The sequence below is a fragment of the Lepisma saccharinum genome, chromosome 8 (assembly GCF_977018435.1).
Source record: "Lepisma saccharinum chromosome 8, izLepSacc3.1, whole genome shotgun sequence".
Taxonomy (NCBI): domain Eukaryota; kingdom Metazoa; phylum Arthropoda; class Insecta; order Zygentoma; family Lepismatidae; genus Lepisma; species Lepisma saccharinum.
The window spans coordinates 43,480,891-43,508,781 of NC_139236.1; the positions used below are offsets into that span (position 1 = coordinate 43,480,891).

Sequence of the window (27,891 nt, forward strand, 5' to 3'; positions counted from 1 at the left end):
TAGAATAACAACAGGCAATGAGAAAAAGAAGCGAACAACTTGGAATTTTGGGACACCACAATTTTATCACTTTTGTACTTTCATTCAAACCTCACTTAACTGTTTTTCTTTTATAACAACCTCATAGTTCTGACAACAGTTGGGTTCCTTGGACATTTCCTCACAGGATGATGTCAACATAGGTAATTATTTTACAAAAAATGTTTACATCAGTTCATGACAATGAACACACAATGACCAGGGTGGTCACAAAATGGGCATACCCCCTTTTATTTTAGACATTATGATGGTTACGGTTGAATGCTTGATATGGATACATACCTGATGGTTTAAGAGTCGGGAACATCGGTATGGAGACAGTCATTTTCGTAGAACAGCCGAATGCTGTGCCATGTTCTGGCAGATGTTTTACCGAGAAATCCTGGATCACGTGTGTGAAGACCTCTTCCATAGTTGCTCATAACTCTTGCGCTGTGCAATTCAGTTTATTTCTGACTGTCATCGATGAACTCCCAGAGGTGAGGTCAGGACTTCTTGGAGGCCAAGCTAAGGGAGCTGGGTAATCTTCAGAACCTTATCCAATCCACCATCAGGCAAAGGTCTTATCAGGTAATGACACACTTGCGATATGAAGTGAGCCAGAACATGGTGCAGAATCCGGCTGTGCTACAAAAATGACTGTCTCCATACAAATGTTCTGGACTCTTGAACCATCAGGTACGTGTCCATATTAAGCATTATACCACAAAAACTTACTACTGTATTTACTAGGGATGGGACCGATTAATCGGTACTCTATCGGTATCAGCCGATATAGGCATATCGGTGTATCGGTAAAATTACTGATTATTTTACCAATCCGATATATCGATAAATATCTTATAATTTAGTGCAAAATTCTGCCATTTTGTTGTAATTTTTATGGATAATCTCGATGCCCTACTTTTTAAAAAAGTAATTGTCTAAATATTAAACTTCTTTTGCACTGCAGTCACCTTGAAACACATATTTATTAAGGAGATCAATGAACATTTCAGGTTCTTCATGGACCATTTCTAATTTTATATCGGATCGGTTATCGGTATCGGTGAATTTCATATCGGTACTTTATCGGTATCGGCCAAAATTTCATATCGGCCCATCCCTAGTATTTACTCATATATAATGTGCACTTTTTTCCAAAATTTTTGCCCTCAAAAACTGTGGCATATAATGCACAGATTAATTCAGACAGACAACATGAAACTGTAAGGGTTCTTCCATGATTTTGACACACTTGCATTGATTTTTCATGATTACGGAACCCTATCATGTTACATATATTGTTGTAAAGCTTAAATTCTGCAGTTTCTGAATATGGCAACAGTATTCCATTTAAGATGGCGACACTAATGTTCAATGTTATTGAAATAAGTTCATCACAAAATGAAGGAACGTTCTGATATTTATGGTACTTTGAATGAAAGAAAAGATAAGGAAAAATAAAATAATAATTAAAATGTATTACTAGCCACACAATATGACATTCTTCTTTGTAGCTGATGAGTGGTGATTTATTCATTCTTAGTTTTGGACTTTTAACCAGTGTGTTATTTTTAAAAATTACCAACGTTTCGGAGGCTGATTCTGCCTCCGTCTTCAGGGTAGTCACATCAACTAGGATGCCAAAGGCCATTTCAGCAATTGAAGCCCTGGTGAAGGAAAACCAGCATGTAAGAGTGGATGAAATAGCTGCCTACATGGTTACGAGTCATGGATCAGCATGGCACATTGTCCACGATGTCTGCAGTCCCAGAAAGTTTCTGCAAGGTGGGTGCCATGATGGCCAATTGTACAATTGAAAGATCAACAGGTTGATGCCTGCATGGAATTTGTGCAGGCCTTTGCAGCTGAATGTAATTGCTTTCTAGGAAGAGCCGTCACTTGAGAGGAAACCTATGTAAGTGAGCAAGGAATGGCACAATAGCTGCTTGGCAAAAGCAAAATAATTCTGCACACAACCATAAGCGGGAAAGGTTATGCCGAGTCATTTGCGATGAACAATGGACCATTGGGAACACTACATACTGAGAGGGAAACAGTCACCTGTGCAATTCACGGAGGTATCAAGAACCACAGCATCCTGCAATCCGGTCCAAACATCTGAGTAAAGGTGTTTACATGACAATGCTCACCCACCAGCGATTTTAATGTCTTTGGAGCACTCAAAGAGGTGCTGGGATCCAAGTCAATGAAAAGATGACGCACCCTACAAGTGGCTACGCTCACAACCAAAATACTTTTTCTACATGTATTCATACATTTCCTAAGTTCTGGAACATTTGTTTTGCATGTCATGGTGACTGAAGCATAAAAATGATGTAAGGTATGCAAGATACAAAATATTTAAGGCCTTGAGTCTCCCTCGTAATAAAATGGTACCCACGACAGAATGTTTAATACTTCCTCTATATTGGATCCTCGGAAAATTATTTTATAGTAATCTACTTATGGATAAATATACATTAGGCCTATTAGTCAGTAGAGCAAATTGTGTGTGTATCAATGTGAAACGGGTTTTCTGTTTTGAATTAGAAAGACACTGCTTTGTAAATTATATGTGCTTCTACATTTCAGATGTAAACAAGACCAATGCATTTTCTAGGGAGCATTACATTTTCTCAGCTTTAACAAAGACTGGAAGAATTTCTCGATGTATTAATCAGGGTTGCTATGATTTTTTGATTATGAAATTCCCCGACATTTTCAGGATTTCCAGTCCAAAAATGAAATTTTTTCAGACATGTTTATCATCATAGTTTCTGGTTTAGAACCTTGTGTTTTTCAATTAAATATATAATCCGTTAATTATTATGAATATTCACTTTCACAACTTTTTTTTTTTAGCAAATTTCATTCTACACACAAGAACATGTGAAAATTCGAAGAGTAAAATGTAAAATTGCAATAGGCATAAAATGTATTGGGTGCTACAATCATGTGCATCTAGCCTTCAGGCTAAGGTAACAGAGGTACATATTTCACCATAACAGATCCACAATACAAAAACAGAAAAAGTTCATAAACCACACACAACTTTTCATCTTCTGGCAGATTTATACTGTCGTAGAAAATGCTGCTTTTTTGCTTACATTTATAAGTACACAGCATCTGGAGAAATTTTTGTTGCATATCAGAATTCTATAGGAAATGCCAACAAGACTAAGATCTATAAAATAATAGACGATAACCTCATCTTCACTAACCTTTCCGATAATTATGATCATATTGTCAATGTACTTTAGTTACCAATCAGATATCTAGACTGCAAGTTTTACTTTGATATTCTTTCTAATATCTAGTATTATAAAAGTGAAAATTTATTACATAAAAACCATAATTTTACACAAGACTGAGAATCACAAGAACGAAAGAAACAAGTTTCTCAAATGAATCCTTTTTGGGAGTGGAATCACAAGAACCAAATCCAGAAGGGGAAGTGAACTGCTCGTTCATTTTGCAACTTTTTCATTTGCAGACTCCAAAATGCACGTAAATTCCAAACAATCTGCAAAACTCCCAGACATTTCCCTGTTTTCCAGGTTACCCAGACGAGTAGCAACCCTGATTAATAGTGTTAAGTTGATTTAGGGCCTCCATAAGATTGGGCAATCTAGGTATTAAATCAATGAATGTACTTTGCACTGGGACTTGAACCCAGATGAAAAAATCCAACATAGAAAATGTCATTGAATGCATAAATAATGTGTATATTTTAAAACATTTTAATACTTGCTTCACTATCTTGAAAATTTATTTCTGTCTCAATCTGAACTTCAACAATACAACAGAACACTTTGCCAAGCAGAACAACACTTCAAAATAATAATAATTCACATTATTCACTAAAATATTTTACAAAAAAATCTAAAAAGAAAGTAAACTATATGACTATATGTAAGCAAAATATTCCATCATCTTCAATTTTTATACACTTCTCTTACATAGTAATTTTAAAGTTGCAAGATTTCTAAATCTTGGCAACATACATCACTTGTCTTTCACAAAGCAGCACAACTGCACATAATTATGACAATAACAGCTGCAGAACACCATTTTTTTCCTGCTAGTAATTCCAAGTAATTGGATTTACAGACTTTTTCTAAATAGCCACACTAAAATCTTATCTACACACATCAGTGTACATTGTTTCTGGTCTCATGGAGATGATTTCATTCTTATAAAGAATCAAATTTGGCACTTCTTGATAAATTTGTTAAATGATATCAAGCATTTGAAAACAATTATGTCAAAATATACAAGATATTTCTTGTTCGTCCCTTTTGTTGGAGGTAATGTAAAGGAGTTCTCGAACTGGGCATGGAGTGCTCAAAAACATAACAGAAGAACAGCATGTCATTTTGTAGCCAGAATCCCAAAGATGAGATCATAGGCTAAAGGAAGGATCATCAAGAGCAACAATGGCTTTGTGAAAAAATATTGAAACTGATAATAGAGAGAAGGGCTTAAAGATGAAGCAATCAGGCTTTGTGAAGTTATCTGGCAAATTCATAGCACACAAGGCAGCTTTGCAAATACTCAAACTGAGTAAGGAAAACAAGGATTAAAGAAAAAAAACAACAACTGCCCAATGGAAAAAGTAACAACAATTCAGGCAGATCTAATACTACTTCTTGGGCAGTTATATACTGACTATACTAGGTAGGATACAATATAGATATTGATATGCCAAGGTACTAGTTAGTGTGCACTAGCCAGCCATTTCTGCGAGAAAGCACTTCAAAGTTTCGAAGCTTACCAAGCTCTCCTCATGAGCCTAAGAAATTGGCCAACTGCCAAGTGGTCTTCGGTGGTAACGTATCAGCTTCGCGTGCCAATGGTTCTTGGTTCAATTCCTGTTTAATTGTCCCTGCTCTTTTTCATAACTCAAGCAACTATTTATTGCATTTTATTAATTTCGAAAATTCCTCTTTTATTTTGCTTTGCGAATTGTCAAGAAATATTTTGTTTTCCATGCTATTATGATAATTATCACTTTGGATTCTGTACAAAAAATATCAATAAAAGCAGAGTGTAAAGAGTATTCTTGTGTTTTGTTCTTTGATTATTTACTTGAAAGGGAAAATGTATACCTTTCGATACACATACTATTTTGTCGAATATAACATGTGGATAATTTAATATGCAAATGTTTGTAAAATGATGAGAACATTGAAAAAGGTATTGTGAAAAATCATTTTCATACATAAAATTTAAAAAATACAAAGTATTTTCTGAAAAAAAAAATCAATAAAATTTCATTTCAATAAATTATTAAATACGATGTAATAAACAGTTTCTTGAGTTAATGAAAAAAGCTAATGGGAATTGAGCTCAGAACAAACAACATGCAAAACTGATACACTACCACAGGTCCACCTGGCGGTGAGGCAATATCTTCACCTCATCAGGAGAGCTTAGAAAGTTTTGAAACTCTGAAGCGTTCTTTCTCAGAAATGGTTGAGAATTCAAGAAAGCCTGTTAGTGAAAAGATGCACAACAACAATGAAAGCCCAGAAGACTGAACACAAGTCTAAACATACATCTGCAGAAACAAAAGATCCAAAATCACACATTGATTCTTCCCCAGAGAAGAATGCTAAAAGAAAGTGTAAAACCAGTGCTCTTAGTTTTTATGTAAAAGTACATACAGGAAAGTCACACTAAGTGTTACTGCTTATTGCAAAATGCATTTATTAAAACAGCTAAAATAGATATTTCAGTTGTGACAAAATGAAAGGTCAATAAAAATAAATGTGTTTTAAATTTGCAATTTGATTAAAACATATAACATATTTTCCTCACCAATATGATGCAAATATTTTCTTTTAGAATATGCATTCTGTTTGCTAATTATAATGCAGTTGCATAATGTAAACTTAAAAATTTAGTTAAATCAATAATATGTAGTATATTACCAATGATCAGCTATTCAAGATGTAAAAGGAACAAGAAAATAAATTTTCTTTATCAACTATACAACATTCAAGTATTTTTCAAATTCTTTTTTCATGCATGGAAATACTGAACCACATCTGTTGTGCCACACTTGTAAGAAGACAGTTGAAAAAATGTAATATTAGCTTTGTTTTATAATGCTCATTGGTTTGCTGATGCACTGGTACCTGGACTTTGTAAGTAACCTACTTACACTAAAAGTAAAGTATCCAACGGGGAGGGAAGGAGGGGCTGGGGAAGCCTCAATCATGCCATTTTCTTTTACACTATCACAAGGAGGTTCCAATGTTTTGAACTGTAGATAATAATTAGAGCATGTTTTTTCTTTTGTGGGTAGATTCATAAATTTTAACAATTCAATCAAACAAAAAGTGGTATTTTCTCTAATGATCAATAGGTGACACCTTCTTTTTATTCCAAAAGTTCAAGTAATTTTCAATTAGATTTTGGTGACTTTGTCCACCCTGATCAGCCTCTTTCAACTTCCTTTTCCCATTTTCCTCTACAAAACTACCAACAGCAACACCACTATACTTCTTTTGTTTGTGCACTTCACGTGTTCCCTCTGCACTTTGACTGTACTCATCATCACTATTGTAGTTCTCCCGACTCTCCTTCAACTTCCGCTTCTTCTTCTTTGAAGACTGCTCACTTCCATGAGGGACATCCGGCTGATCAGAACTTTTCATTTCCTTTGACTTTTTCTTCTTTGCACCCTTCATTTCATCATCCTCTTTCCCGAATCCATGTTTAGAAGCTGCTTCCGACTCACTCTTCTGTTCAACTTGGTGTTTGGTTCCTGCAGTTACTGGAGTTTCTTCTTTGTCTCCTGCAATGTCTAAGTCCTCTGAATGCTTCATTTTTTTTGCTTTATGATTGTTCTTTCTGATGTTGCTGTTTTCAACTGACTCACTATGTAGATTTACATAATCACTCACCGTATTTGATGCGCTTTTGCTATGTTTCTCCTTTGGTGAATGTTGCTTAACACCAACTTCTTGGGCCACTCCAGAAAGCTGACCTTCATTAATAACTTTCGAGTGAGTCTTGTCTTTATGCTTCTTCTTCTTAACTTGCCTTCCTCCTAAATCTTCACTTGTTTCAACACCATCATTATTTCTAGGGCTTTCAAGACTTTTGAGTGTTTCAGCAAGAAGTTTTTGCTTAAGAGCATTTAATTCGGGACTCTTCTCACTACCGACATCTTCACTCTGTTTAATCTTTTTCTTCTTCTGTTTCAAATGACTCTCATTGGTTCGTATCATCTTTGTCTCATCATCATTGCTTCCCTCACTGTCTAAATTCTTGGAATGTTTCTTTTTCTTTGCTTTATGATTCTTTTTTGTCTCATCGCTTCCAGCATTCTCGCGGAGTCTCTCTTCGAAAGCACTCTGTTTGTGTTCACTATAATAATCATTACTTCTTTGTTGTGTAGGATTTTCCACTGTAGAACTTTCACTAACATTTTCTGAATGCTTCTTATTTTTATGTTTCTTCTTCTTACCTTGCGTTCCTCCCATAGCTTCACTTGTTATACTATCATCATCATTACTAGGGCTTTGAAGATTTTTGAGTGTTTCTGCAAGAAGTTTCTGTGCATCATCACCTAGTTCTGGAATCTTCTCACTACTATTTTTGTCCATATGCTTCTTTTTCTTGCCTTTCTTTCCCTTCAACTCCTTTTCTGCTTCATCGGTAACACCATAGCCTAGACTTTTCCTTAGTGCATCTTCCACAATATTTTGTTTCACAAACTCAAATTCTTCAGGTTTCTCGTTACTAACACCCCTGTCTCTTTTACTCTTCATTTCCTTACTCCTTACATGTTCTGTTGAGTAAACGCTAGAACTTTCATCTTTGCCGGACTTTTTCTTCTTTCCCCCCTTTATTTTATTTCTCCCAACACCATGCTGAGAGGTGCTACTACCTGCAAAAGTTCCTATTCCAGGAAGAGCACCATCCTGGTGTTCACTTTCTTCACTTTCTATCAGCTTTCTGACAGCTTTATCGCCCACCTCATGCACATTCTTGGAATGCTTCAGTCTTTTCTCCTTAGGAGAAACATTCGTTGCCTCAAAATCTGTGCTTCTCTGCTCACCAAGATTTACAGACTCGAAGGTAGATCCTGTCTTGCCTTTGCTGCGTTGCCCCTCTAACGCATTATCTTCAGAATCTTCATCAACTCCGAGTTCTGCAGGAACCAGCCCTGAACTACTTTGATTAACTTGTGATTGCCTCTTGTCTTTACGTTTCTTCTTCTTCTTTCTCTCATGCCTGTCTTCTACATCTTCCTCCTTCTCATGACTGTCTTCATGACTTTGAAGATTTGGATTCTCTTCGTTACTTACATCCTTGCTCTTTTTACCCTTCCTCTTCTTTTTTCCACAGCTTTCATCGTGCTGTTCTGCATCTCGAATATTCAAATTTAACATTTCATCCCCACCTGTTGTATCACCCACATTTTCCCCACTTTCACCTGGAAACACATTTACCACTTCACCATCACCGCTGTACACATCCCATGTTTCTTGCTGTGCTGAATAGAGCTTTCTACTTTTCTTCTTCTTCTTTGGGCTTACCTCAGTCTTTGACAAATCATTTTGCACATGTGCTGCTGACTCATCTTCAGCAGTCTCCCTTTTCCTCTTCTTCTTCTTTGTCTTCTTTTCACTTTCAGTATACTCCATCTCACTGCTTACAAATCCACCAATGCCACTGTCAAAGTCTTCACTTCCCTCCACCACAGAAGCAGTGTGTTCCACACTGAAATATAAATCCATATAAAAATTATTTACTGTACAGCAAAATTAAATAAGAGCATTCACCACAAAGACACCTCAAATCACATTGTACATCAACAGGGTTTCATACAATATCGAGCAGTAATTTCCAGTAAGGCAAACAATTCGAACAATTGTGATTAACTTTTCCATTGTTGAACTAAAACCACTCTTTGCACTGATAGTAAATGGGCAAATGACAATTACGTTAGAAATATGTGGTGGCATCATCAGGGAACACAGCATGGCTGGAAAGTCTCTTTACACATACTAGCTTCAGTTTGTATGATGAAAAAACAACATTTTTTCATGAAATTCGTAAAGTGATTATCTTTGCTTCTTTGTGATGCGATCTATGTATATGTGGAATGTGTTGGCCCAAGAAAATCCTCACTCATGTCATGGTTTGGGCACACATGACCGCGAAACACCTGATTGGTTCTTATTTCTTCGAAGGGCCTGTCAATCAAAACAGTTATCTCAGCAAGATCAAGGACTGGTACCTTTCTAAGCTCACACGATAGGACAATTGCTGACACGGTATGGTTTCAAGATGGTGCACCAACACATCACACAGTGTCCGCACATGTCTGGATGATTTTTTTCTGAATTACTGGATTGGACGTGGGTCAACCCAGTCTGGCTCCTTTGCCTTAGCCTCCAAGGTGCACGGATCTTACCACACCTGGCAATGCTGTATAGGGTCTTGTGGAAGAAGTGTGAAAATGCCAATACTCAACAGACGAATGTTGTTACAAGTATTCTTGATTCATAACAGTAATAAAACAAAAAGAACTATAACTAGGTATAAAGAGACTTTCCACCCACCATATTGTTTTTCATGAGGTCTACATTTATAAAAGTAATATCAAACAGTACACTAGTATTAAAATCATCTTTAAGTCCACCTTGTTAGGATGAGGGCCTTAGTAGGGAAGGTTGATTTGATTGATTGATTAATTTTATTTTACTTCGAGTTTTGTGCCTCTTGGCTAATTTGCAAAGATGGGGATGAGTGATGAAATGATGAATGGACATTCAAAAACAACCATGCCAGAGCAGGATTCGAACCCGGGACCCGGGACCCCTGGTGTCATAGTAGGGAAGGCATCTTTCAGTTTTCATTTCATTCATCTTCACATACACTAATCATCTACAGTGTGTTTCAAAAGTTGCACAACCAGAACTTTGGTTGCCTGTAACATTAAAACTGTAAGAGATATTTACATCATGTTTTCTGCATCATGAAGCCTAATTCATTGAGATATTTTTTAATGCTTAACATTATCACTTTACTCCACACAGAAAATTCTATCAATGAATAACTGGCGGAAGTGGGTTTCTTTTCTGCACGAATGCATTTTTCACAGAAAACTGTATAATATTTTTTTCTGTCATTTCATCATTCACATCCATTTCAGATGCCATCCTATACCTAAGGGGTCTACTACAGGAACAACCTCAATAAACAACTTTTATCCTCAGGTGGTAGTTTCAAATGCCAGTGAGTGTTGGCTGCAGGGGTATTTGGCTTGTGTAGCCTTCAATTTTGGGGGTAGGCCTTCCTTGGCACATGTCAAGGTGATTTTTTTTTTTTTTTTGAACCTGAATTTTACATATTTTCTTTTGTATGGATACAAAACTTAATTCAAATAGGGAGCACAATACATACAAGGCCCTTGAGCCTGCATTTTATGGAAGACTAGTAATGTTCCTTCTGTGACACATTATATCTTGTTAATAACCAAGAGGAAACAAATGAAAATAAAGATGCTTCAGATTGCACTATTAAAAGTGTAGCGGCTACGTTTAAGGACCAGTCATCATTCCTTACTAAGAAGCAACTTCATTGTCTTGCTAGTAGTGATGTCCTGACATTGAACAACTATGCAACAGTGGTCTTCTTGTATAAACAACCACAGATCATCCGATGAACAACATTTTAAAACTAAGAACGACACTGTCAACTGAACAGTTCTAAAGTAATACACCACTGGCATCTGAGGAAGAAAGTCTGTGCAGCAGTGCAGGACACTAAGAAAGTCTGTGCAGCAGCAGGACACTAAGACCAAAAAGTCTAAGAGAACTTGTTGCAAGTGCTTCTCTCACCCTTACTCTTGGTGTGACCAATGTCCTAGGTAAAGTGTGCAGTGGATATTACAGCAACAATGACTGGCCTATAGCCCGCACCCTACACGGTGCTTTAAAGGCACCCACAGACTCAGCTTTCCTTCAAAGCCACTACTGCCATTTGTGGCAAGTGCAGTCTGCCAGATTACAGCATCATCAGGTGCCCATGTGGTCCAAAATATGTTAATTGCGAAAGGGCAGCACACAGTCTGTGCCAAACATAACAGCAAGAGGTGATGTTCAGAGTTGATAATCCCTGAAAAAAAAATCTCCACACTCAATAGCTAAGAAATATTCACATCTGATGATCAGGAAATCAACCCACTCTTCCGTCAGGGTGGTTTCAAGTGTTGTTTTAAGTCCACTTTATACACAGATAGGCTAATCGGGCCTGGACCTACCGTTTAAAGTGAGACCTGAACCACTGTACAATGTGCTACGACTGGGAATAGAACCAGTGACCCCTTGAGTGCAAGGTGACAAAGTTACCACTATGCCATCAGGGTGGTGTTGAACATCCTGAAATCTAAATTGATGCTAAATTTCCCCCTCTTTGACCTTATACAACTACCTGAATTTCTACCTGTGACAGAGAAGAAGAATAAAGTATGCCTAACGAGTTAACACCAACATTATCATTATGTATTACCAGGGCCGGCGCTAGTCATTTTACTGCCCTGGGCGGTGGCGACGGATGCCGCTCCGATCTTCAACAGTTTCATCATACTGAAACTCTTTTTCTTTCGATTTTGGCCCTGTAGTGTTGCCTATCTTTGGATCATCTATATCTAAATTCGAAGCCAATTATTTCTCATCAACTGGGACACTCAGGTCGTCTGCCCCGACACCTCCACGAATGGAGGGGGGAGGCCCTGCCAGGCTGCCAAGTGGCGTCTAAGAAACTTTGAAAAAGCGCTGATATGTTTGCAAGAAATCATCCAACAGCATCTAACACATAGCAGATTAGTGTTTTGAAGACATTTGCTCATTACATTATGTGGAGTAAAAAGTCATACCAGATAACTAGTGAACAAAGGTATGTAAAGCCACACAACTGGTTTGCAATACACTGATTTGATACTTCGCTTCTTGTGCCACTTTTGGCTAATTTGCGAAGATGGGGATGAGTGATGATATGATGAAATTGATGAATAGACATCATAAACGTCCATGCCCAAGCCAGGATTCAAACCCGGGACCCCTGGCTTCGTAGCCCGATGTGCTAACCACTCCGCCACAGGGGCCAGCGTGACCATTTAGACAGTTTTATTGTCGCCACTTATTTGAAGGAGCGCATCATAGACCTCTGAGTTAAAGTATCGAATCTGCCTTCCCACCTTGTGACACACAGTGGTTTTAAAGTGAGACTACTACCGTATGCAACCCAACAAGTACCACATTGGCAATACAAGCATTAGAAAGGTCTTGAAGGACTCTTTCACATGAGATATAGCATGCCTATGCAGGCCAGTAGCCAGGCAGGGGCCAGGGGCATCATCAGCCCCCCTTGCATTGTCGTTAGCACCTGGTCATTAGGTAAAACTATTGTATAATTTGTTTGTAGTGACAAGTGAAAATTCAGACGGCAGATATTATGTGGTCATGAAACGGCAAATACACAGAACGAAGATCAGTTTCACATTCCTTCATCTTGTTACTATACATGTATTATTCAACATATCACGAAGTAACTTCGCAGTTTTGTGACACATTACAAGTTATGGGAGTTTTCTGTTCGCCGTGGCACCTTTGAGCATATTCGTGACTTTCCGGAACTCAATGCTTTTTTTGCAATCGGGCCTTCCCGATGGTGCAGTGGTAGCATCGTCGCCTTGTAATCAAGGGGTCCTGGGTTCGATATCTGGTGGAGGCACATGGCACAGTGGTTCACATCCCACTTTAAACTGTAGGTCCAGTCCCGATTAGCCTTACTGTGCATAAAGTGGATTTAAACACCAAATCAATCAATCTTTTTGTGACATCTCAAAATCTAGAGTTTACGGCCGCTTTTTCTTCAGCGAACAACCATTACAGAATACAGGTATCTCGACATGTTAGAAAATTGGCTCCTGCCACAGTTGGAGACAGACAGTGAGAACTTTATCCAGCAGTTGGATGGTGCTCCGCCCCAGTTCCATCACGATGTCCACAAAATCTTAACCATCAGAGTATCAAACCAATGGGTCAGTCGTTGTGGAAATGATGATCAACAACTGCTGTCAATGCCTCACGGTGACTTTTTTGTGTGGCGATTATTTGAAGTATTTAGTGTTTGTGACTCCATTACTGAGTGATCTAGAAGAACTTGATTATAAAGTTTATGTTTGCAGAATCACGAAGAGGGGGCATATCGAACACATGTAATGTGTCACAAAACTTGAGTTTCTCTACAAAACAGTAAAGTTACTTCACAATATGTTCAATAATACACGTACAGTAACACCGTGAAACTGCTTCAATCATTTGTAGACACCCTGTATTTAGTAGGTTGTATAGAGTTTAGAAAGTCCTTGCATAGCAGGGCCGTAGCTCCCCCTTGACATTAGGTAAAACTATTTTGTATAATTTGTTTGCAGTGAAGAGTGAAAGTGTAGACAGCAGATATTATTTTGCTCACAATTTGGTGAAGGATAAATTCACAGAACATAAACTTCATCTTGTTTATGAGCTGAAGTCGAAGTAGCAGCAAGTATTTAGAAGATTATCTAGACTATAGAACGTTCTTTCACAGAGGAGCTTCTTTATCCATACCTTTGCTGTCCCTGTTGCGGTCTCCTGTTTAGACAGAAATCTGTGACTTTGACGTCATCATCCACATTCCTTCCATATATGCATCAAACGTCGACAGTTCCTAAGTTTTGGGAACGAAGGGAAGTTTTATTCCTTCAGCTGGGGTGGAATGTATGGTAGGCACTATGATTGAATATTGTGCATTTTTTTGTTTCATATAAATATCTGTATCATCAAAAGTAGTGTGTAGCATGTAATAAGGGATGATGTCAATAGCAATTAACACTTCAAGAGATGTTTTAGAAGAAACCTACAGAAAAATGTACTATTTGTGTGAAATTTCTAAATTTTATATTAACTTAATGACTCCCCCCACACACACACAAATAATTTACCTTCATTTAACACTGTTAAACTTTTGAAAAATGAACTTTGTTTACAAAGCCGCCTGATAACCCGTGAGCCCCCACTGGAGATCAATTCTAGCTACGGGCCTGTGCCTATGTCAGGGCAAAAAAAAACAACAAAAAAACAACTGAAGGCGATGTAGAGAAAAATTTGGTAACCATTTTCTCTAAAACAGGTCTTTTAATTTTTTCCAAAAACTTGTTTGTCACATATACAACATTACTCAAGAACTCTACAAAATTTTAAAATGGGACGCCAATGGGATATGGAGTTATGTTAGATTTAGGTTAGGTTAGGTAATGCATTATAACAGATTTTGATAAGACAAATTCCTAATACTCAAAAGTAAAAGTCTAACAGAAATGAAATACAATATTGTTTGAATTAACACACAGTAATATGATGTGCAAATTCCCAGTTATTATAAATAGAGGATGATTCAAAAGTGCAGTCCCATAGGCAACTCTGTAATTAGTGCACATAGTGAAAAATGGAAAGTTGTTGGAAATAGGTGGGTTTCAATCTAAAGTGCTTATGTATTGCAGCCTGATTCTCATTTGTGCATTTTTAGTCTCTTCTAGTGCTCTGGGGAAAATGGTGTGCACTTTGATTAGACATGGAATGGCCCAAATCCTTTCTTCTGGTTACTTTTGGGTACATACAAGGATTGTTGTTTTAAACCCTCACATCACAATGTTACCTCTGTGGAAGAAGATAAAAAAAAAGTAAAAAAAGTGCTCCCCTGTGCTTAGCACTACGCCATGAAGGCGTATAGGGGGTGTGGGGGTAACGCCCCACACTTTCTTGATCCGGTCGTGAGTGGGAGTGATGTGATCAGCATCACGCCCCTGACTGCCTTTACCCCCCAGGGTTTCCCCCCCGTAAGCATGTTATTCGATGCTGGGTGGGCACCGGGGCCGCTTCCATCGTTAGAAAAGTTCCCGGATTTGAACCGGCTGGGGATCGAACCCGGGACCTTCAGCATTTACTTGAATTTTTTTTTTATGACTATAGGCTAATAGCCTAATCTGTACTAAACAAAATCAGGTAGCATTTGTAACTCTACCACCCATGGATTCTGATATATTTAATTTTATTCACAATAGTACGAAATTATTGACAAAGTTATTAGCTAAATTGCTTTTTCATTAGACTCATGACATTACTTATGTGAAATTTAGAAATTTTGTATTTCCGCATCGCACAGAAATAGAAAAGATGCGCATACTCGACCCCCTCCAGCCACACGAGCAGAACAACCCAGCCCCCCGCAGCACCACCTCACAAGAGGAAGCAGACGACACAAACCAGGACACACACACACCAGGGCCGCCAAACGGGAGAAATTGCAACTACCGCCGCCAGGAAACAAACAAAGCAGTGACGTGGTACCATCTCCGCTCCAGATGCCGTACCCTTAGTGAATGAAGACAGAGGATCTTCGAAAATAATAGGATTTGATTATTAAATTGTGCAACGTGGAAATACGAAATTTGTAAATTTCATGTAAGTAATTTTAAACTGCGTTTACCACATCCATCATGAACTCATGATATTAGTTTTGTCTTTATTATGAGGTAGAATGTAATTCACAAGAAAGCTTATGTTCTTCGGGGGGCCTGTCACTTTAAAACACATCCAAGATGTTACAATGATGTTCTGTTATAGTTCCCCCTAAAAAGTGATTCCAATGAGTTTCTTGCACAGAAAAATATTGACAGTGACGCAACAGTTTACTGTATGCATTAACAGCGCAATAACTCACCTTTCTTCCAGAATCTCTGCCTGAATGTATGGTAAGCTTCCACTAAAATCTAGCTGTTTCACCACACAGGTAATATCTGATGATAATTCAACTAGGTTTCCGATCCACTGAGAACGGTCATCAATGTGCGTTGGCCGTGGGATGGATATATTAAACAGGTTGTTAGCCAAGCAACCAACATGATCAGGGCTTGTCTTGTTTACAATAGCTGCAACAACAAAAAATTGAATTTATATATGTAGATATACAATGTTTTCTTTTGGGGGGGAAGGGAGAAAGGTTCCAGTACTCTTCAAGTTGGTTTGTTATTGTGCTCATCCTAAGAACTGTTCAAAATATTGTAGTATATTCATAAATGACTGGGTATCCATGTACACACACACACACACATATATGAGAAGGAAGTATTGAAATCCTAAAGCAATCAAACTGAACCTGTCTGATGTACTCCTCTAAGATACATGTAAGGAAAAAGTGTGAAAATATTAAGGGCTTTGTTCTAAGAAAATTGTAGCTGCAGAGTAGCTCACAGTGCATGATTATCAGATATATGCAAAGTTAGTTAACACTTGGGCTCAGTGGACTTATTCCATCTGCAAAGTAAATAAATTACAATTGGTTGGTTCTAATAGTGAATCATATACTATTCAAACTTACATTTGCACATGATTGGATTACAGTAAATGTGCCATCTTTTATTATGACTTGCATCCAGGTGCATCTAGCAGGAACAAGTCTACATTGCAACACCTGAGGAAAACTGAGAGAAATTGTTTTGCAATTCAAATTTTGAAAAAATTACATTGGAAAATATCTAATCACTTTACATTCCACAGATAATTTTGAATTACTTTCTGTTAGTGTTAGCCACCGCTACATGTAAATTTCTTTCGTTGAATGTAAATGTGATTGCACTGAGTGTCATACATGTCCAACATGATACTGGACAGGTTCACTTAAATAAAAGTGTTTCAACAAGGTTCAACATAATGGCATCCAATCACTGCGTTTCCAGCATCAGGGTTCCCACATAAATCTAAATGTATATTCGTTGCGATTTCACAGAGTTTTTCAGAGTACTCAATACAGAGTGGACCCCTATTTGAGATTTAATTTATAACACCATAGCAATACTTTATATTAGGGATGGGGACAGATTAATCGGTATTCTATCGGTATCATCTGATATGGGTTTATCGGTAAATTAAAAATAATTTTACTGATTTGATGTGTATATATAATAATTTTAAAATTTAGTGCAATATTTCGTAATTTTGTTATAATTTATAATGGATAAATAATGTTCATTCTGTACAATTTTTAAAAAGCAATATCTAAATATGCATTGCAAAAACCTGGCTTGTCTGGTACATACTTTTATAAAGGTCAATGAGCTATTTGGAATATTACACCGGATTGGTAGAATATAGGTTATCAGTATATTATTTACTTTATCAGCATCAGCCACATTTTCATATTGGTCCATCCCTACTTTATATTATTATCTTCTAATACCAATAACGAAACAAATTCAAGAATAAAATAAACTAACATACTGCATGTAATTGAGGACAAGAGTTAGATTTTCTGAAACTTAAACACCTATCAAAACTGTATTATCGTGGATAAAAAAAATAAATCATGTGCATCAGATACACATTAACCATCTGAATATTTTCACATTAATGACAACAGTTGTTTACAAATGAACATAATATCAATCTCTAATGCGAAACACAGAAAATTAGTAAAGTTGAAATTAACAGTACTGACTTGGGAAGAATAGTCACTGATGCTTTTAAACAATAAAGAAAGATTATAACACATCAAATGTGTATTAAAAAAACACAAAAAAAACGCTATTTTTGCTACTAAACAATTTCACTTTTCAAAAAGAAGAATCATGTTATGTCATCTACTCTTCTATGCTTCTAGCACCTTTTATTGCTTTCATGTAAAACAAGAACTTCATTTGCTTCATGATTTTTTTCATCATCTCTATGATAACTTTATTTCTCATTTTCTGCAATGCCTCTTCGCATCCAATATATGTATGCTGAACACTTCGGATTACATACAGTGGAACTCCAATTATATGTTCCCTGGTTTTACATTTTCCCGCATTATACATTTAATCTTCATGGTCCCAATAGAGAAAATTTTCCCGCATTTTAAGTTCTTTCACCTTGGTTCCCTGAAAAACGTAAAATGGTGGTTTCACTACATTTCATTACTTCCACGATTTGCCACTGCTTCTACTATCTTCACTCAATCATAAATTTAATGAATAACCTCACAAATTTTGTGCAAAGCTTGCCTGTTATTTGAAAAAAAAACTTTCTGCATAGCCATTGTCACTGGATAAAATAAAAACTAAATTTGTAATGCCAAACAGATCAGAGAAATTGTCCTTACCCTTAAGGCCACTGGTAAAGATGTCATTATGTTTGGTGGAGAAGTTTGCAAACTTGTCTTTCAATTTCTTTTTAACATAAATTTATGTAACAATGTCTTGAGCTGACAATACTTTTTCAAGTCACACTCTTCATTCTTCTTCTTGAAACTTATAAATTTAAAAAAAGAAGAAAATCAAAATTTTGCACAAAAAATTGTATTTGGCACACCCTATCGCCACCACAATAGACAGTGAACAAAATGATGTACAGAGGCTGATACGCTTCCACATAGAAGAGATGGCAAGGGCACGGTACAGAGCAAACTCAGCGCAGACACGTTAGTTTCACCATTGAGGCAGTAGTATGTGTTGTGTCGGCTGGCAAAGTAGTCGTGTTGGTCGAAGTGTAATGGTGCCGAAAGTGAATCGCTTCTGGGAATGTTACATTGTAGTACTTTCTGATGCACACTTCAGTTGTTCCAGCATAGTTAAACAATGCCACGAACACGGATTTGCTGTTGGACACTCCTCTTTGGATGCCATAGTGTGATGATATGCAGCACGACGTCCCCAGACTGTGTTTCACCGACAAAGTCACATCCCAAATGGACCCCAGTGAAGCTAACACTACCGGTGTTGCATGGCATTAAGACACTGGTGGTGTCTGAGAATCCACCAACACAGCATGCTATGGCCAGCCGGTTCTGTGTGTCCCAACCATCCACAGTGCCATTCACCAAAAGTTACGTCTCAAGGTGGTCCATAAGGCGAATGTTCACACACGGAAAGCCAGCCATGTTGTGGAACGGAGAACCAACTGTAGAAAGCTGTACGAGCACCACCTGGCTGGAGATCGGTGGAAGTTTGTAGCCACCATAGACGAGGCTTGGATATATCTGACCGATTGTGGAAAGGTTTGAACAATTTCGTTCGTCAGTGCACTAAAAGTCATCTACGCTTTTGTAACAGGGGAAAATTGAAACTAGTACCGGGATTCGTGCTTTTCCTTAGTCCAACACCCCTGCAAACAGTCCCGATGCCAGTCCCATGGACTACTGCTCATTTGGGCTTCTGAAACACCGCCTTTCTTCTCGTAAGGTGTGCACGATTTCCGGCCTCTGGAAAGCAGCCCAACAAGAGTGGAATAATATAACCCTTGTACACCTGCAACGAGGTCTTCTCCAGTGGAAACTGCGCTGTCGGGCAAACATCAAGGTTGCTGGTCACTGGACATTATCATTACTATGCATTTAATTAATATGCTAATACAAATAACCCATGCTATATAAATACAGGTACTAACACAAAAACCTTACACAGGTTGATCCATTATAATCATGTCTTTTACATTACAATAGCATGCCTGTACTAAAGAAAAATAAAAAATACGAAGTTTTTTACTATTTAAATTCAAAAGCACAGAAAAAAATCAAAGGGAGGATCAAAAATAACCCACAATACCTACCTTTAAGTTTGGATCCTACTTCTGGAGCAAAAATGAAGAAGTCTGCTTCAATGTCTATATAGATTTGGCAATAATCACTAAAAATGTTACCCTGGTCATTTAAAATCTTCACATTTGAGTAGCCAACTAGAATACCTTCAAGGCTGTGGAAAAGAAGATAACAATTGCATTTCGTCGCTTCAAATATATCAATGATAATTACATTAAGGTTATTGCTATTGCTAAGGTGGTTGGGTCACTACTAGAGGAGACAGCATGATGATATTCTGCCCTTTGGTGTGCTTATGATTCTGATTAAACCAGTATTTCTAAACTCGCAGCACAGAATGAAATGGCTGTGACAATTTTCACCAGCAAAAGTAATTACCTGAATCGTACCATAACATTGTCTTTTACCTTATTTTATTATATTCATTGGCTTAAGTTACTGCTGGGTCATTCAATACCATTTTGACCTCAGAATTTTTTAAAATGTTAATAATTTAACCACTCCTTTCTACATCTTTCAAGTGTTCAAAACAGATACATTTTTTTCTTTTTCAGGCTTGTGTTTGGATCTGGCATCCATTTTCAATCAGCGGCATGTTCTTTAATTCAAAATGCTCTTTCTTTTTGTTTATTACCATTCTTGCTTCCACATTAGTAGTTTCCATGCTGTACTACAACAAATCTGATTTATTTTCATAGTTTCTCATCTTTGGGGCACAATATAATCATGAAGGGGGCAAAACACCTTAACCTTATGTTTGTACGGTGCCGGGTAAGTCCGAAAATTGTTAAAAATATGATGTGCTCGAGACCCCCTTATCTCTATAAGCTACCAAAAATTGAAAAAATCAAGTTTGACACTGTATCCCCAAATAGGGGAAGAAGAAAAAATATTAAATTTGCACCACAGTTAGAACACTGGGCCATTTTTGGGTACATTTAATCTCTTGTCGGGTACCAAATATCTCGATCGAGATATTTCGACATGTTCATAGTTTTTATGTCATAATGTCGCTATTATTCTCTGGAATTGCGACTTTCTTCTTTTATATTATTGTTAACACATATTCTGCACCGTAAACTCTTGCACGTCTTGTTCTTTCATAAAAAGGGAGGGAAATGGCGGCTTCCTTTGAAACTGAGTCAGTGGCGCATAGACATATCGTTTGGGGGGTACAAGTCATGTTCTATTGCTTGTATGATAAAGAGTGCAATTATTTTCTTGTTCCAGACATGCCAGCGATCATTTCCATGTGTATTTTGACAATATTCTGTACTTTGTTGTCAAGGGGCATTTTTCTTCAGAAATTTTGGAATTTTCCGGTTACATTTTATATAGTCTGATTCTATGTTCATTTCGGGTATAATGGTACTTGATTCGTCCATCTAGGGCAATTAGCTTCGAACCTACAGTCGTTTCAAGGTAACTGCGCATTTTGCTGAATGGCTCAGTGGGGTACAGACATATCGTTTTGGGGGTACAAGTCGTGTTGTATTGTTCATATCATATTAGTGCAATTATTTTCTTGTTCCAGACATGCCAGCGATCATTTCCATATGTATTTTGACAATGTCCTGTACTGTGTTGTCCAGAGGTGGAGGGGCATTTTTTCCCTGAGATTTTGGTATTTTCCGATTTCCCCCCCTCCCCCCCCACATCCATATATACAATCAATGTGCATAAATTTTATATAGTCCGATTGTATGGTTCATTCCGTGTATAACGATATATCATACCTCTGTCTAGGGCAATTAGCCTCTGATCTACAGTCATCTAAATGAAACTGCATTTTGCTTAAATTGGCCAAGTACCAGCCAGCTTACCTGGCAAAATGGGTTTGGTAATCAAAAGGTTAATTTTAAATAATTTTCTTATTCGGAAAAACACCTTCACTAAAATTTGAATATGTTGAGCCTCAAGTGATGTCACTGTGGTGACAATTTCATATTTTCCCTCCGTCCCCCATTTGGGGATACAATGTTCCAAACTATTGATTCTTTAAATTTGAGAGCTTGGTAAAATTGTGATCTCCGGGAAACATATTTCTTCAATTTTACTGGAGAAAGTATTTACCGAACTGAGTTTCTGTAGACTTTGGAAAGATCGTGGAAGTGTTTTTTCCCATTGTTTAATTTATTTGGCCGGTAAATCATGTGTTTTTCAAGATTAATGTCTCTCTGATGCACCAAAGCTGTTGCCTCTATGTCCTTCCACTACGTGAACCAAATGTTGCGTGCGTTTGATGATGTAACCCCCGGTCAGTGTTTTCAACCATGCAGTTCTTTTCCAAGAACATGACAATTTTAACTATGTTTGCCTAACATAATGTAACCTAACCTTGCCGTGCATGGATCGTGGGGCTATCCCAAATGGTGTGTGGGACTACTTGCATGGTTCGTGGGGTTTTAGAACCAAGAAAAAGTACGAAATCAGTAACACGAAAGTAGGTATTTTTCGGTGAAGAAGGTTGGAAACACTGCATACCAACTGATCATAGACAACACTAGTCAAGATTCGCTCGCCATATTGTGTGTAACGCAAGCGAAAAACTAACGAACAATAATTACTCGATATGTGGAAAATTGAAATTGTTTTCGTGAAAAAAGCAAAATCCCACCTTCAAGAATTCTTAGCAATGCAGAATACGTAAGTACCAATGTGAAAAATAAGAAAATAAACAAATTTGAGACGTTTCCCGCAGATTGAAATTTTAATAAAAAATTTTCAACGTCTGTTTTGAACACTTTAAAGATGAAGAAATGTGTAGTTAAATTATAATATTTTTAAAAATGGTGAGGCGACAAATTAATCATTGTTGAAATGTTATGGAATAGCCCTGCTAAGAAGATATGTTAAATTAAAAATGAGTGTGACTACTGTCACCAGGCAGTGAGCGAGAATAGCTGAACAAATTACAGGTGTTTGAAAGTATTTACAGAAATAATGTTAATGCGAATATCCTAAACCGGTAACGGTTCTGATTGTTATATGACTTTTTTCAAATCCTAGCAGGAAGACTAATTATCGTAGAATTTTGGCAATCATTGTCACACAAAATTTTGAACCTTACTTAAAATAATGAGCACTGTTTGCGTTTTGAAAACAAAAGTTATTTAAGTTGGGGAAAAAATATAATTAAAAATTACCTTATGCAGGCATCGTAGAATAGTGGGAATGAATGTAGAAGTAATTTGGAACCTTCAACTAACCAGCACAGTTATCATTGAAAAAAAGTACAAGTTATGTACCTTGCGCAATACTCCACTTAACCTAATTACTGTATCACATTGCAATCTTGACGCATTGAACAGACTACCACCTCCTAACTACAAAAGCACATACAGATATTATTTTAATGCTAAGAGAACTAAACTTGACCCAACTAACCTAACCATGAAAGCATTTAGGGTTATTACAGGGTGTCTACCAAAATAACAAATTCAAAATTTAGTGACTTTTTGTTGACATCCCCCCCCATTTTTCATAACATTTATTTAATCTACACTTAGGTATAGTTGCAAAATTAAGAAAATATATATTTTTGTTCAATGAAAAACCCATACAACAAGGCCGGTTAAGATGAAAACTAAAGTTGAACTACAAGAGGTTTAGACTTACTTTAATTATTAATGCACGTAAAAATTAATGCTTCAGACTTCATCCTACATGGAAAATGGCCAAATTACTTTATTTAATATTTCGGAGTGACTACTTGCACCAGGTGGTGAAGCTAGCTTTTGAGCTATTTTCAACAGATTTTAAACTGCATGTGCATGATCTACATCCTGGCCTACTACAAGTATGTGTGCATTCTTTAGTTGTTGTTTAGTTACGTCAGCATGCATTTATTTTCGTATGGACAAGTAATGGTACCAGTTTGATAAGGGAAAACACATTTCACTCATTCATTTCATCATTTTTTACATTTCTACTTACCTATTACGTATTCCGAAACATTCTTTAAGCTGGGATTTTGGTTTTTCCACTAAAATAGCTTCAATTTTCCACATATCGAGTAATTATTGTTAATTACTCTTTCGCTTGTGTTACACACACTATGGCGGGCAAATCTTGACTAGCGTTGTCTATCATCAGTGTGTATGCAGTGTTTCCAACTCTTCAACGAAAAATTCCTACTTTCGTGTTACTGATTTTGTATTTTTTTCCAGGTTCGAAAACCCCACGAACCATGCAAGAATAGCCCCACAAACCATGCAAGAATAGCCCCACAAACCATTCAAAAATAGCCCCACGAACCATGCACGGCAAGGTTAGGTTCTCTTAGGTTAGGCAAACAGTTAAAATTGTTATATTATGGCAAAACAATGGCATTGTTGGAAACACTGACCGGGGGTTACATTATCGAACGCAAGGAACATTTGGTTCACATAGTCGAAGGTAATGGAGGCAAGAGCTTTTGCGCATCGGAGAGACAATGTTGAAAAATACATGATTTACCGGCTGAATAAACTGAACGAAGGGAGAAAACACTTCCATGACCTTTCAAAAGTCTACAGAAACTCAGTTCCGTAAGTACTTTCACCTGTAAAATTGAAGAAATGTGTTTTCTCTAAATCAAACTGTTACCCAAGTAATATTTCTGCACAATATGAGGTTGGAAAAATACCGCAACATGTTTCAATATCAAAGGGTGCTGATAATATGTCACATGACGTAAGTATGAAGTGGTATTGCATTCCTTGGTAACAGTCTGTTATAGGGAAAACATATTTCTTCAATTTTACAGGAGAAAGTACTTACGGAACTGAGTTTCTGCATACTTTTGAAAGGTCGTGGAAGTGTTTTCTCGCTTCGTTCAATTTATTCGGCCAGTAAAACATGTATTTTTCGACATTAATGTCTCTCCGATGCACAAAAGCTCTCGCCTCCATTACCTTCGACTACGTGAACCAAATGTTCGATGTGTTTGATGACGTAACCCCCGGTCAGTGTTTCCAACGATGCCATTGTTTTCCCAGAACATGACAATTTTAACTATGTTTGCCTAACCTAACGTTGCCGTGAATGGTTTGTTGGGGGCTATCCATGCATGGTTCGTGGGATTTTGGAACCCGGAAAAAAGAAACTAACACGAAAGTAGGAATTTTTCAGTTAAGATGGTTTGAAACACTGCATACCCACAGATGATAGACAACGCTAGTCAAGATTTGCCTGCCATGTTACATGTAACAGAAGCGAAAAAGCAACAAACAATAAATACTCGTAATGTGAAAAATTACAATTATTTCAGTGAAAGAAGCAAAATCCCACCTTAAATAATGTTTCGCAATGCATAACAGGTAAGTACGAACGTAAAAAAAGACTAAATGGACGAGTGAAATGTGCTTTCCTTATAACAGACTGTCACCAGGTTAGGTTAGGTTGGGTCACGTTTAGGTTAGAATAGTTAAAAATTGGTTTAGAAAAAAAATGCGTAGCCTCACACACCATTCTCGCATAGCCCCACAAACCATTTGCGGAAACGTACCTTCTTCAGTTACAAAAACACGTGTTTGGAAACACTGACCGGGATTACGTCCTTGTGGAAGTTCGGGGAAGTGTTTTCTCGCATCGTTCATTGAATTTTGCTGGTAAATCATGTATTTTTCGATGTAAATGTGTGACCGATGCACGAAAGCTGTTGCATCCATTTCCTTCCAGCCGGATGTTGCCTGTGTGTAATGCCGTAATCCCGGCACAAACACGTGTTTTTGTAACTGAAGAAGGTACGTTTCCGCAAATGGTTTGTGGGGCTATGTGTCAATGGTTTGTAGGGTTATGCGAGAATGGTGTGTGGGGCTACGAATTTTTTTTCTAAACCAATTTTTAACTATTCTAACCTAAACGTGACCCAACCTAACCTAACCTAACCTCACTGGAAATGGTTTGTGGGGCTACATAGGTATTTTTGGGTGGAGTGGGGGTGCATGCCGACTACGGTAGTGAAACTGTGACTCCATTTAGTGTGTTAACGAAGGGAAAAAGAAACTAACAAAACTTACTTCATATGTCAAAAATATAGATTATTTCAGGGAAAAAAGTGAAATGCCACCTTCAGCAATGTTTCTCAATGCAGAATATGTAAGCAGGAATATGGAAAGTGACATAAATAGAGAGCTTCAGGCATTTTCCGGATACGGACAGAAAGTTTAACAATGGTAACAGTTTCATACGTCAGAGACACATTTCTTCAATTTTACACAAGAAACTACTTAAAGAAATGAGTTTCTCCAAGGTTTACAACGTTCGTCGAGGTATTTTCTTTCATTGTTGAATATATTTGACCGGGAAATCATGTATTTTTCAAGTGAAATATCTGACCGATGAACAATTACCATTGCTTTCATTTGGTTGCCCTACGACAACCAGATGCAGTAACACTTTACTATACCGGAGGATGCAGTAACACTTTACTATACCGGAGACTGATTTCTTCAAATTTACAGGACAAAGTACTTACGCAAATCATTTTCTATTTCCGACGCGCTATTGCCATTTGCTTTCTGCACGAGAGCACAATACACGCTATTGCTGCTGCTACAAGCCGATGTTTGATTTGATTTGATTTAGTTTATTTTACTTCGCGTTTTGTGCCTCTTGGCTAATTTGCGAAGATGGGGATGAGTGATGAAATTATGAAATTGATGAATGGACATTCACAAACAACCAAGCCCGACCGGGATTCGAACCCGGGACCCTTGGCGTCGCAGCGCGATGTGCTAACCACTCGGCCACAGGGTCGGGCTACAAGCCGATGTTGTCCGTATATGCTAAATTGAGGGAAAGTAGTGCTAATGGAACCTAACCTAACAGGCCTAACCTAACCTAGTAGGCATACCTCGCCCCTGTGTTGGTTCGTGGGGCTATGGTGAATTTTTGGCCTAACGTCAATGGTGGATGGTTTGTGGGAAATGAGGAACAACAGTAAGTACTCGTTAATGTAAGAAATATTATTTTTGTTAGAAATTCATTATTTCACCTAAAGAAATGTTGCGCAATGCAGAATAGTCCATTAGCAATGTAAAAAATTGCGAAATAAATCATTGATAGGTGTCTCCGGTATAGTAAAGTACTACCCCGGATGCTGCATACGTTTGATGATGCAAGCCCCTGTCAGTGTTTCAACCCCCCCATTTTTTTTACTATGCTTGCCTAACATAACCTAACCTAACCTTATCAGAAATGGTTCGTAGGGCTATCCATGAATGGTTTGTGGGGCTATCAGTCAGCTACACGTGCATAATGTATAATTTCCACCGGTGACGAACACGATAGTAGGTATTTTTCGGTGAAGATGGTTGAAACACTGCATACTCACAATGGGAGTCAAGATGTGCCCGCCATATTGTGTGTTCCGGAAGCGAAGGAAGGAATAATAAAAAAAAAATAGCACTCACAATGTGAAAAATTGCGTTTGTTTTCGTGTAAAAAGCATAATGGAACCGTGAACTATGTTCCGCAATACACAATTGGTAAGTACGAACCATGCGAAACACAAAATATGCGATTTTAATCTGTCTCCGATCTATGAAAGTGGTACCAAACGTATAAGAAATCGTTAAAACTACTCTGCAATTTGTTAACAGACGTAAATCGAAATAAGTAAAAAAATTATACGTAAAATGATGAAATCTCAATAAAACAAAAGGAACTTGGGCCGTGAGACAGCCGTTCCTGTTGACGTAGCTCAAACAGATTTAAATAAAAGTGGAAAATTTGAAATTGATACGTGAACGCGCACACTTCGATGTCTTTCACAACACACAAAATTCAACTTACCTCCTGTCGTACTTCTTCAACTTGTCATTCAGAATTTCACGAATGCCAGAACTTAAATCGTTAAAATGATAAGGATAGAGTGCTAAGCGTAATGAGGTTCTAGTCTCTTTTATACATGATAATGGTTCTAGCACGAGGTCCTTCAATAAATTTAAGTCAAATGGCAACATTCTTTTACAATCATGCTTGTACTAAGTGTCTCAAACTTATTGGTTGCATAATTAAAAAGGTTGTCAAGTTGTTCAGAAAATCAAAATTAAACATAGAATGTGCGCATCAGAAAAAACAACAACATCTCGCATGGCTTTTACTTAGCTTCCCACAAATCTTTGGGTTTGCCTTTGCGTCGCGGTCGCGTGTCTCATTTATCGCACACCGTTTGGCACACCGACCTCTTTTGTCTACTGACGTCATTAATATTCCCATTGTTCCGAGGTTTAGTTCTCATAGCAT

The 27,891-nt window shown here is 37.5% G+C and overlaps 1 protein-coding gene across 1 annotated transcript; it reads right to left on the minus strand.

Annotated features, from left to right (window-relative positions):
- LOC145990970 (uncharacterized) lies at positions 1-27,772 on the minus strand. Its single transcript, XM_083126565.1, has 4 exons — positions 27,439-27,772; positions 19,671-19,813; positions 15,811-16,018; positions 1-8,760 (listed from the first exon to the last, which is right to left on the minus strand). The coding sequence occupies exons 1-4, from the start codon at positions 27,606-27,608 to the stop codon at positions 6,381-6,383; spliced, it is 2,901 nt and encodes a 966-aa protein (XP_082982691.1). The 5' UTR covers positions 27,609-27,772; the 3' UTR covers positions 1-6,380.
- Between the last annotated feature and the right edge of the window lie 119 nt (positions 27,773-27,891).

Bases quoted from the DNA above. Each gene is read 5' to 3' on its own strand.
- LOC145990970 (XM_083126565.1), bottom strand. From the start codon at position 27,608: ATGTTGCCATTTGACTTAAATTTATTGAAGGACCTCGTGCTAGAACCA. The intron at 16,019-19,670 runs GTAGGTATTGTG...TTGTTGTTGCAG, and splicing joins AGTAGGATCCAAACTTAAAG to CTATTGTAAACAAGACAAGC. The intron at 8,761-15,810 runs GTGAGTTATTGC...TTTATATTTCAG, and splicing joins GCAGAGATTCTGGAAGAAAG to TGTGGAACACACTGCTTCTG.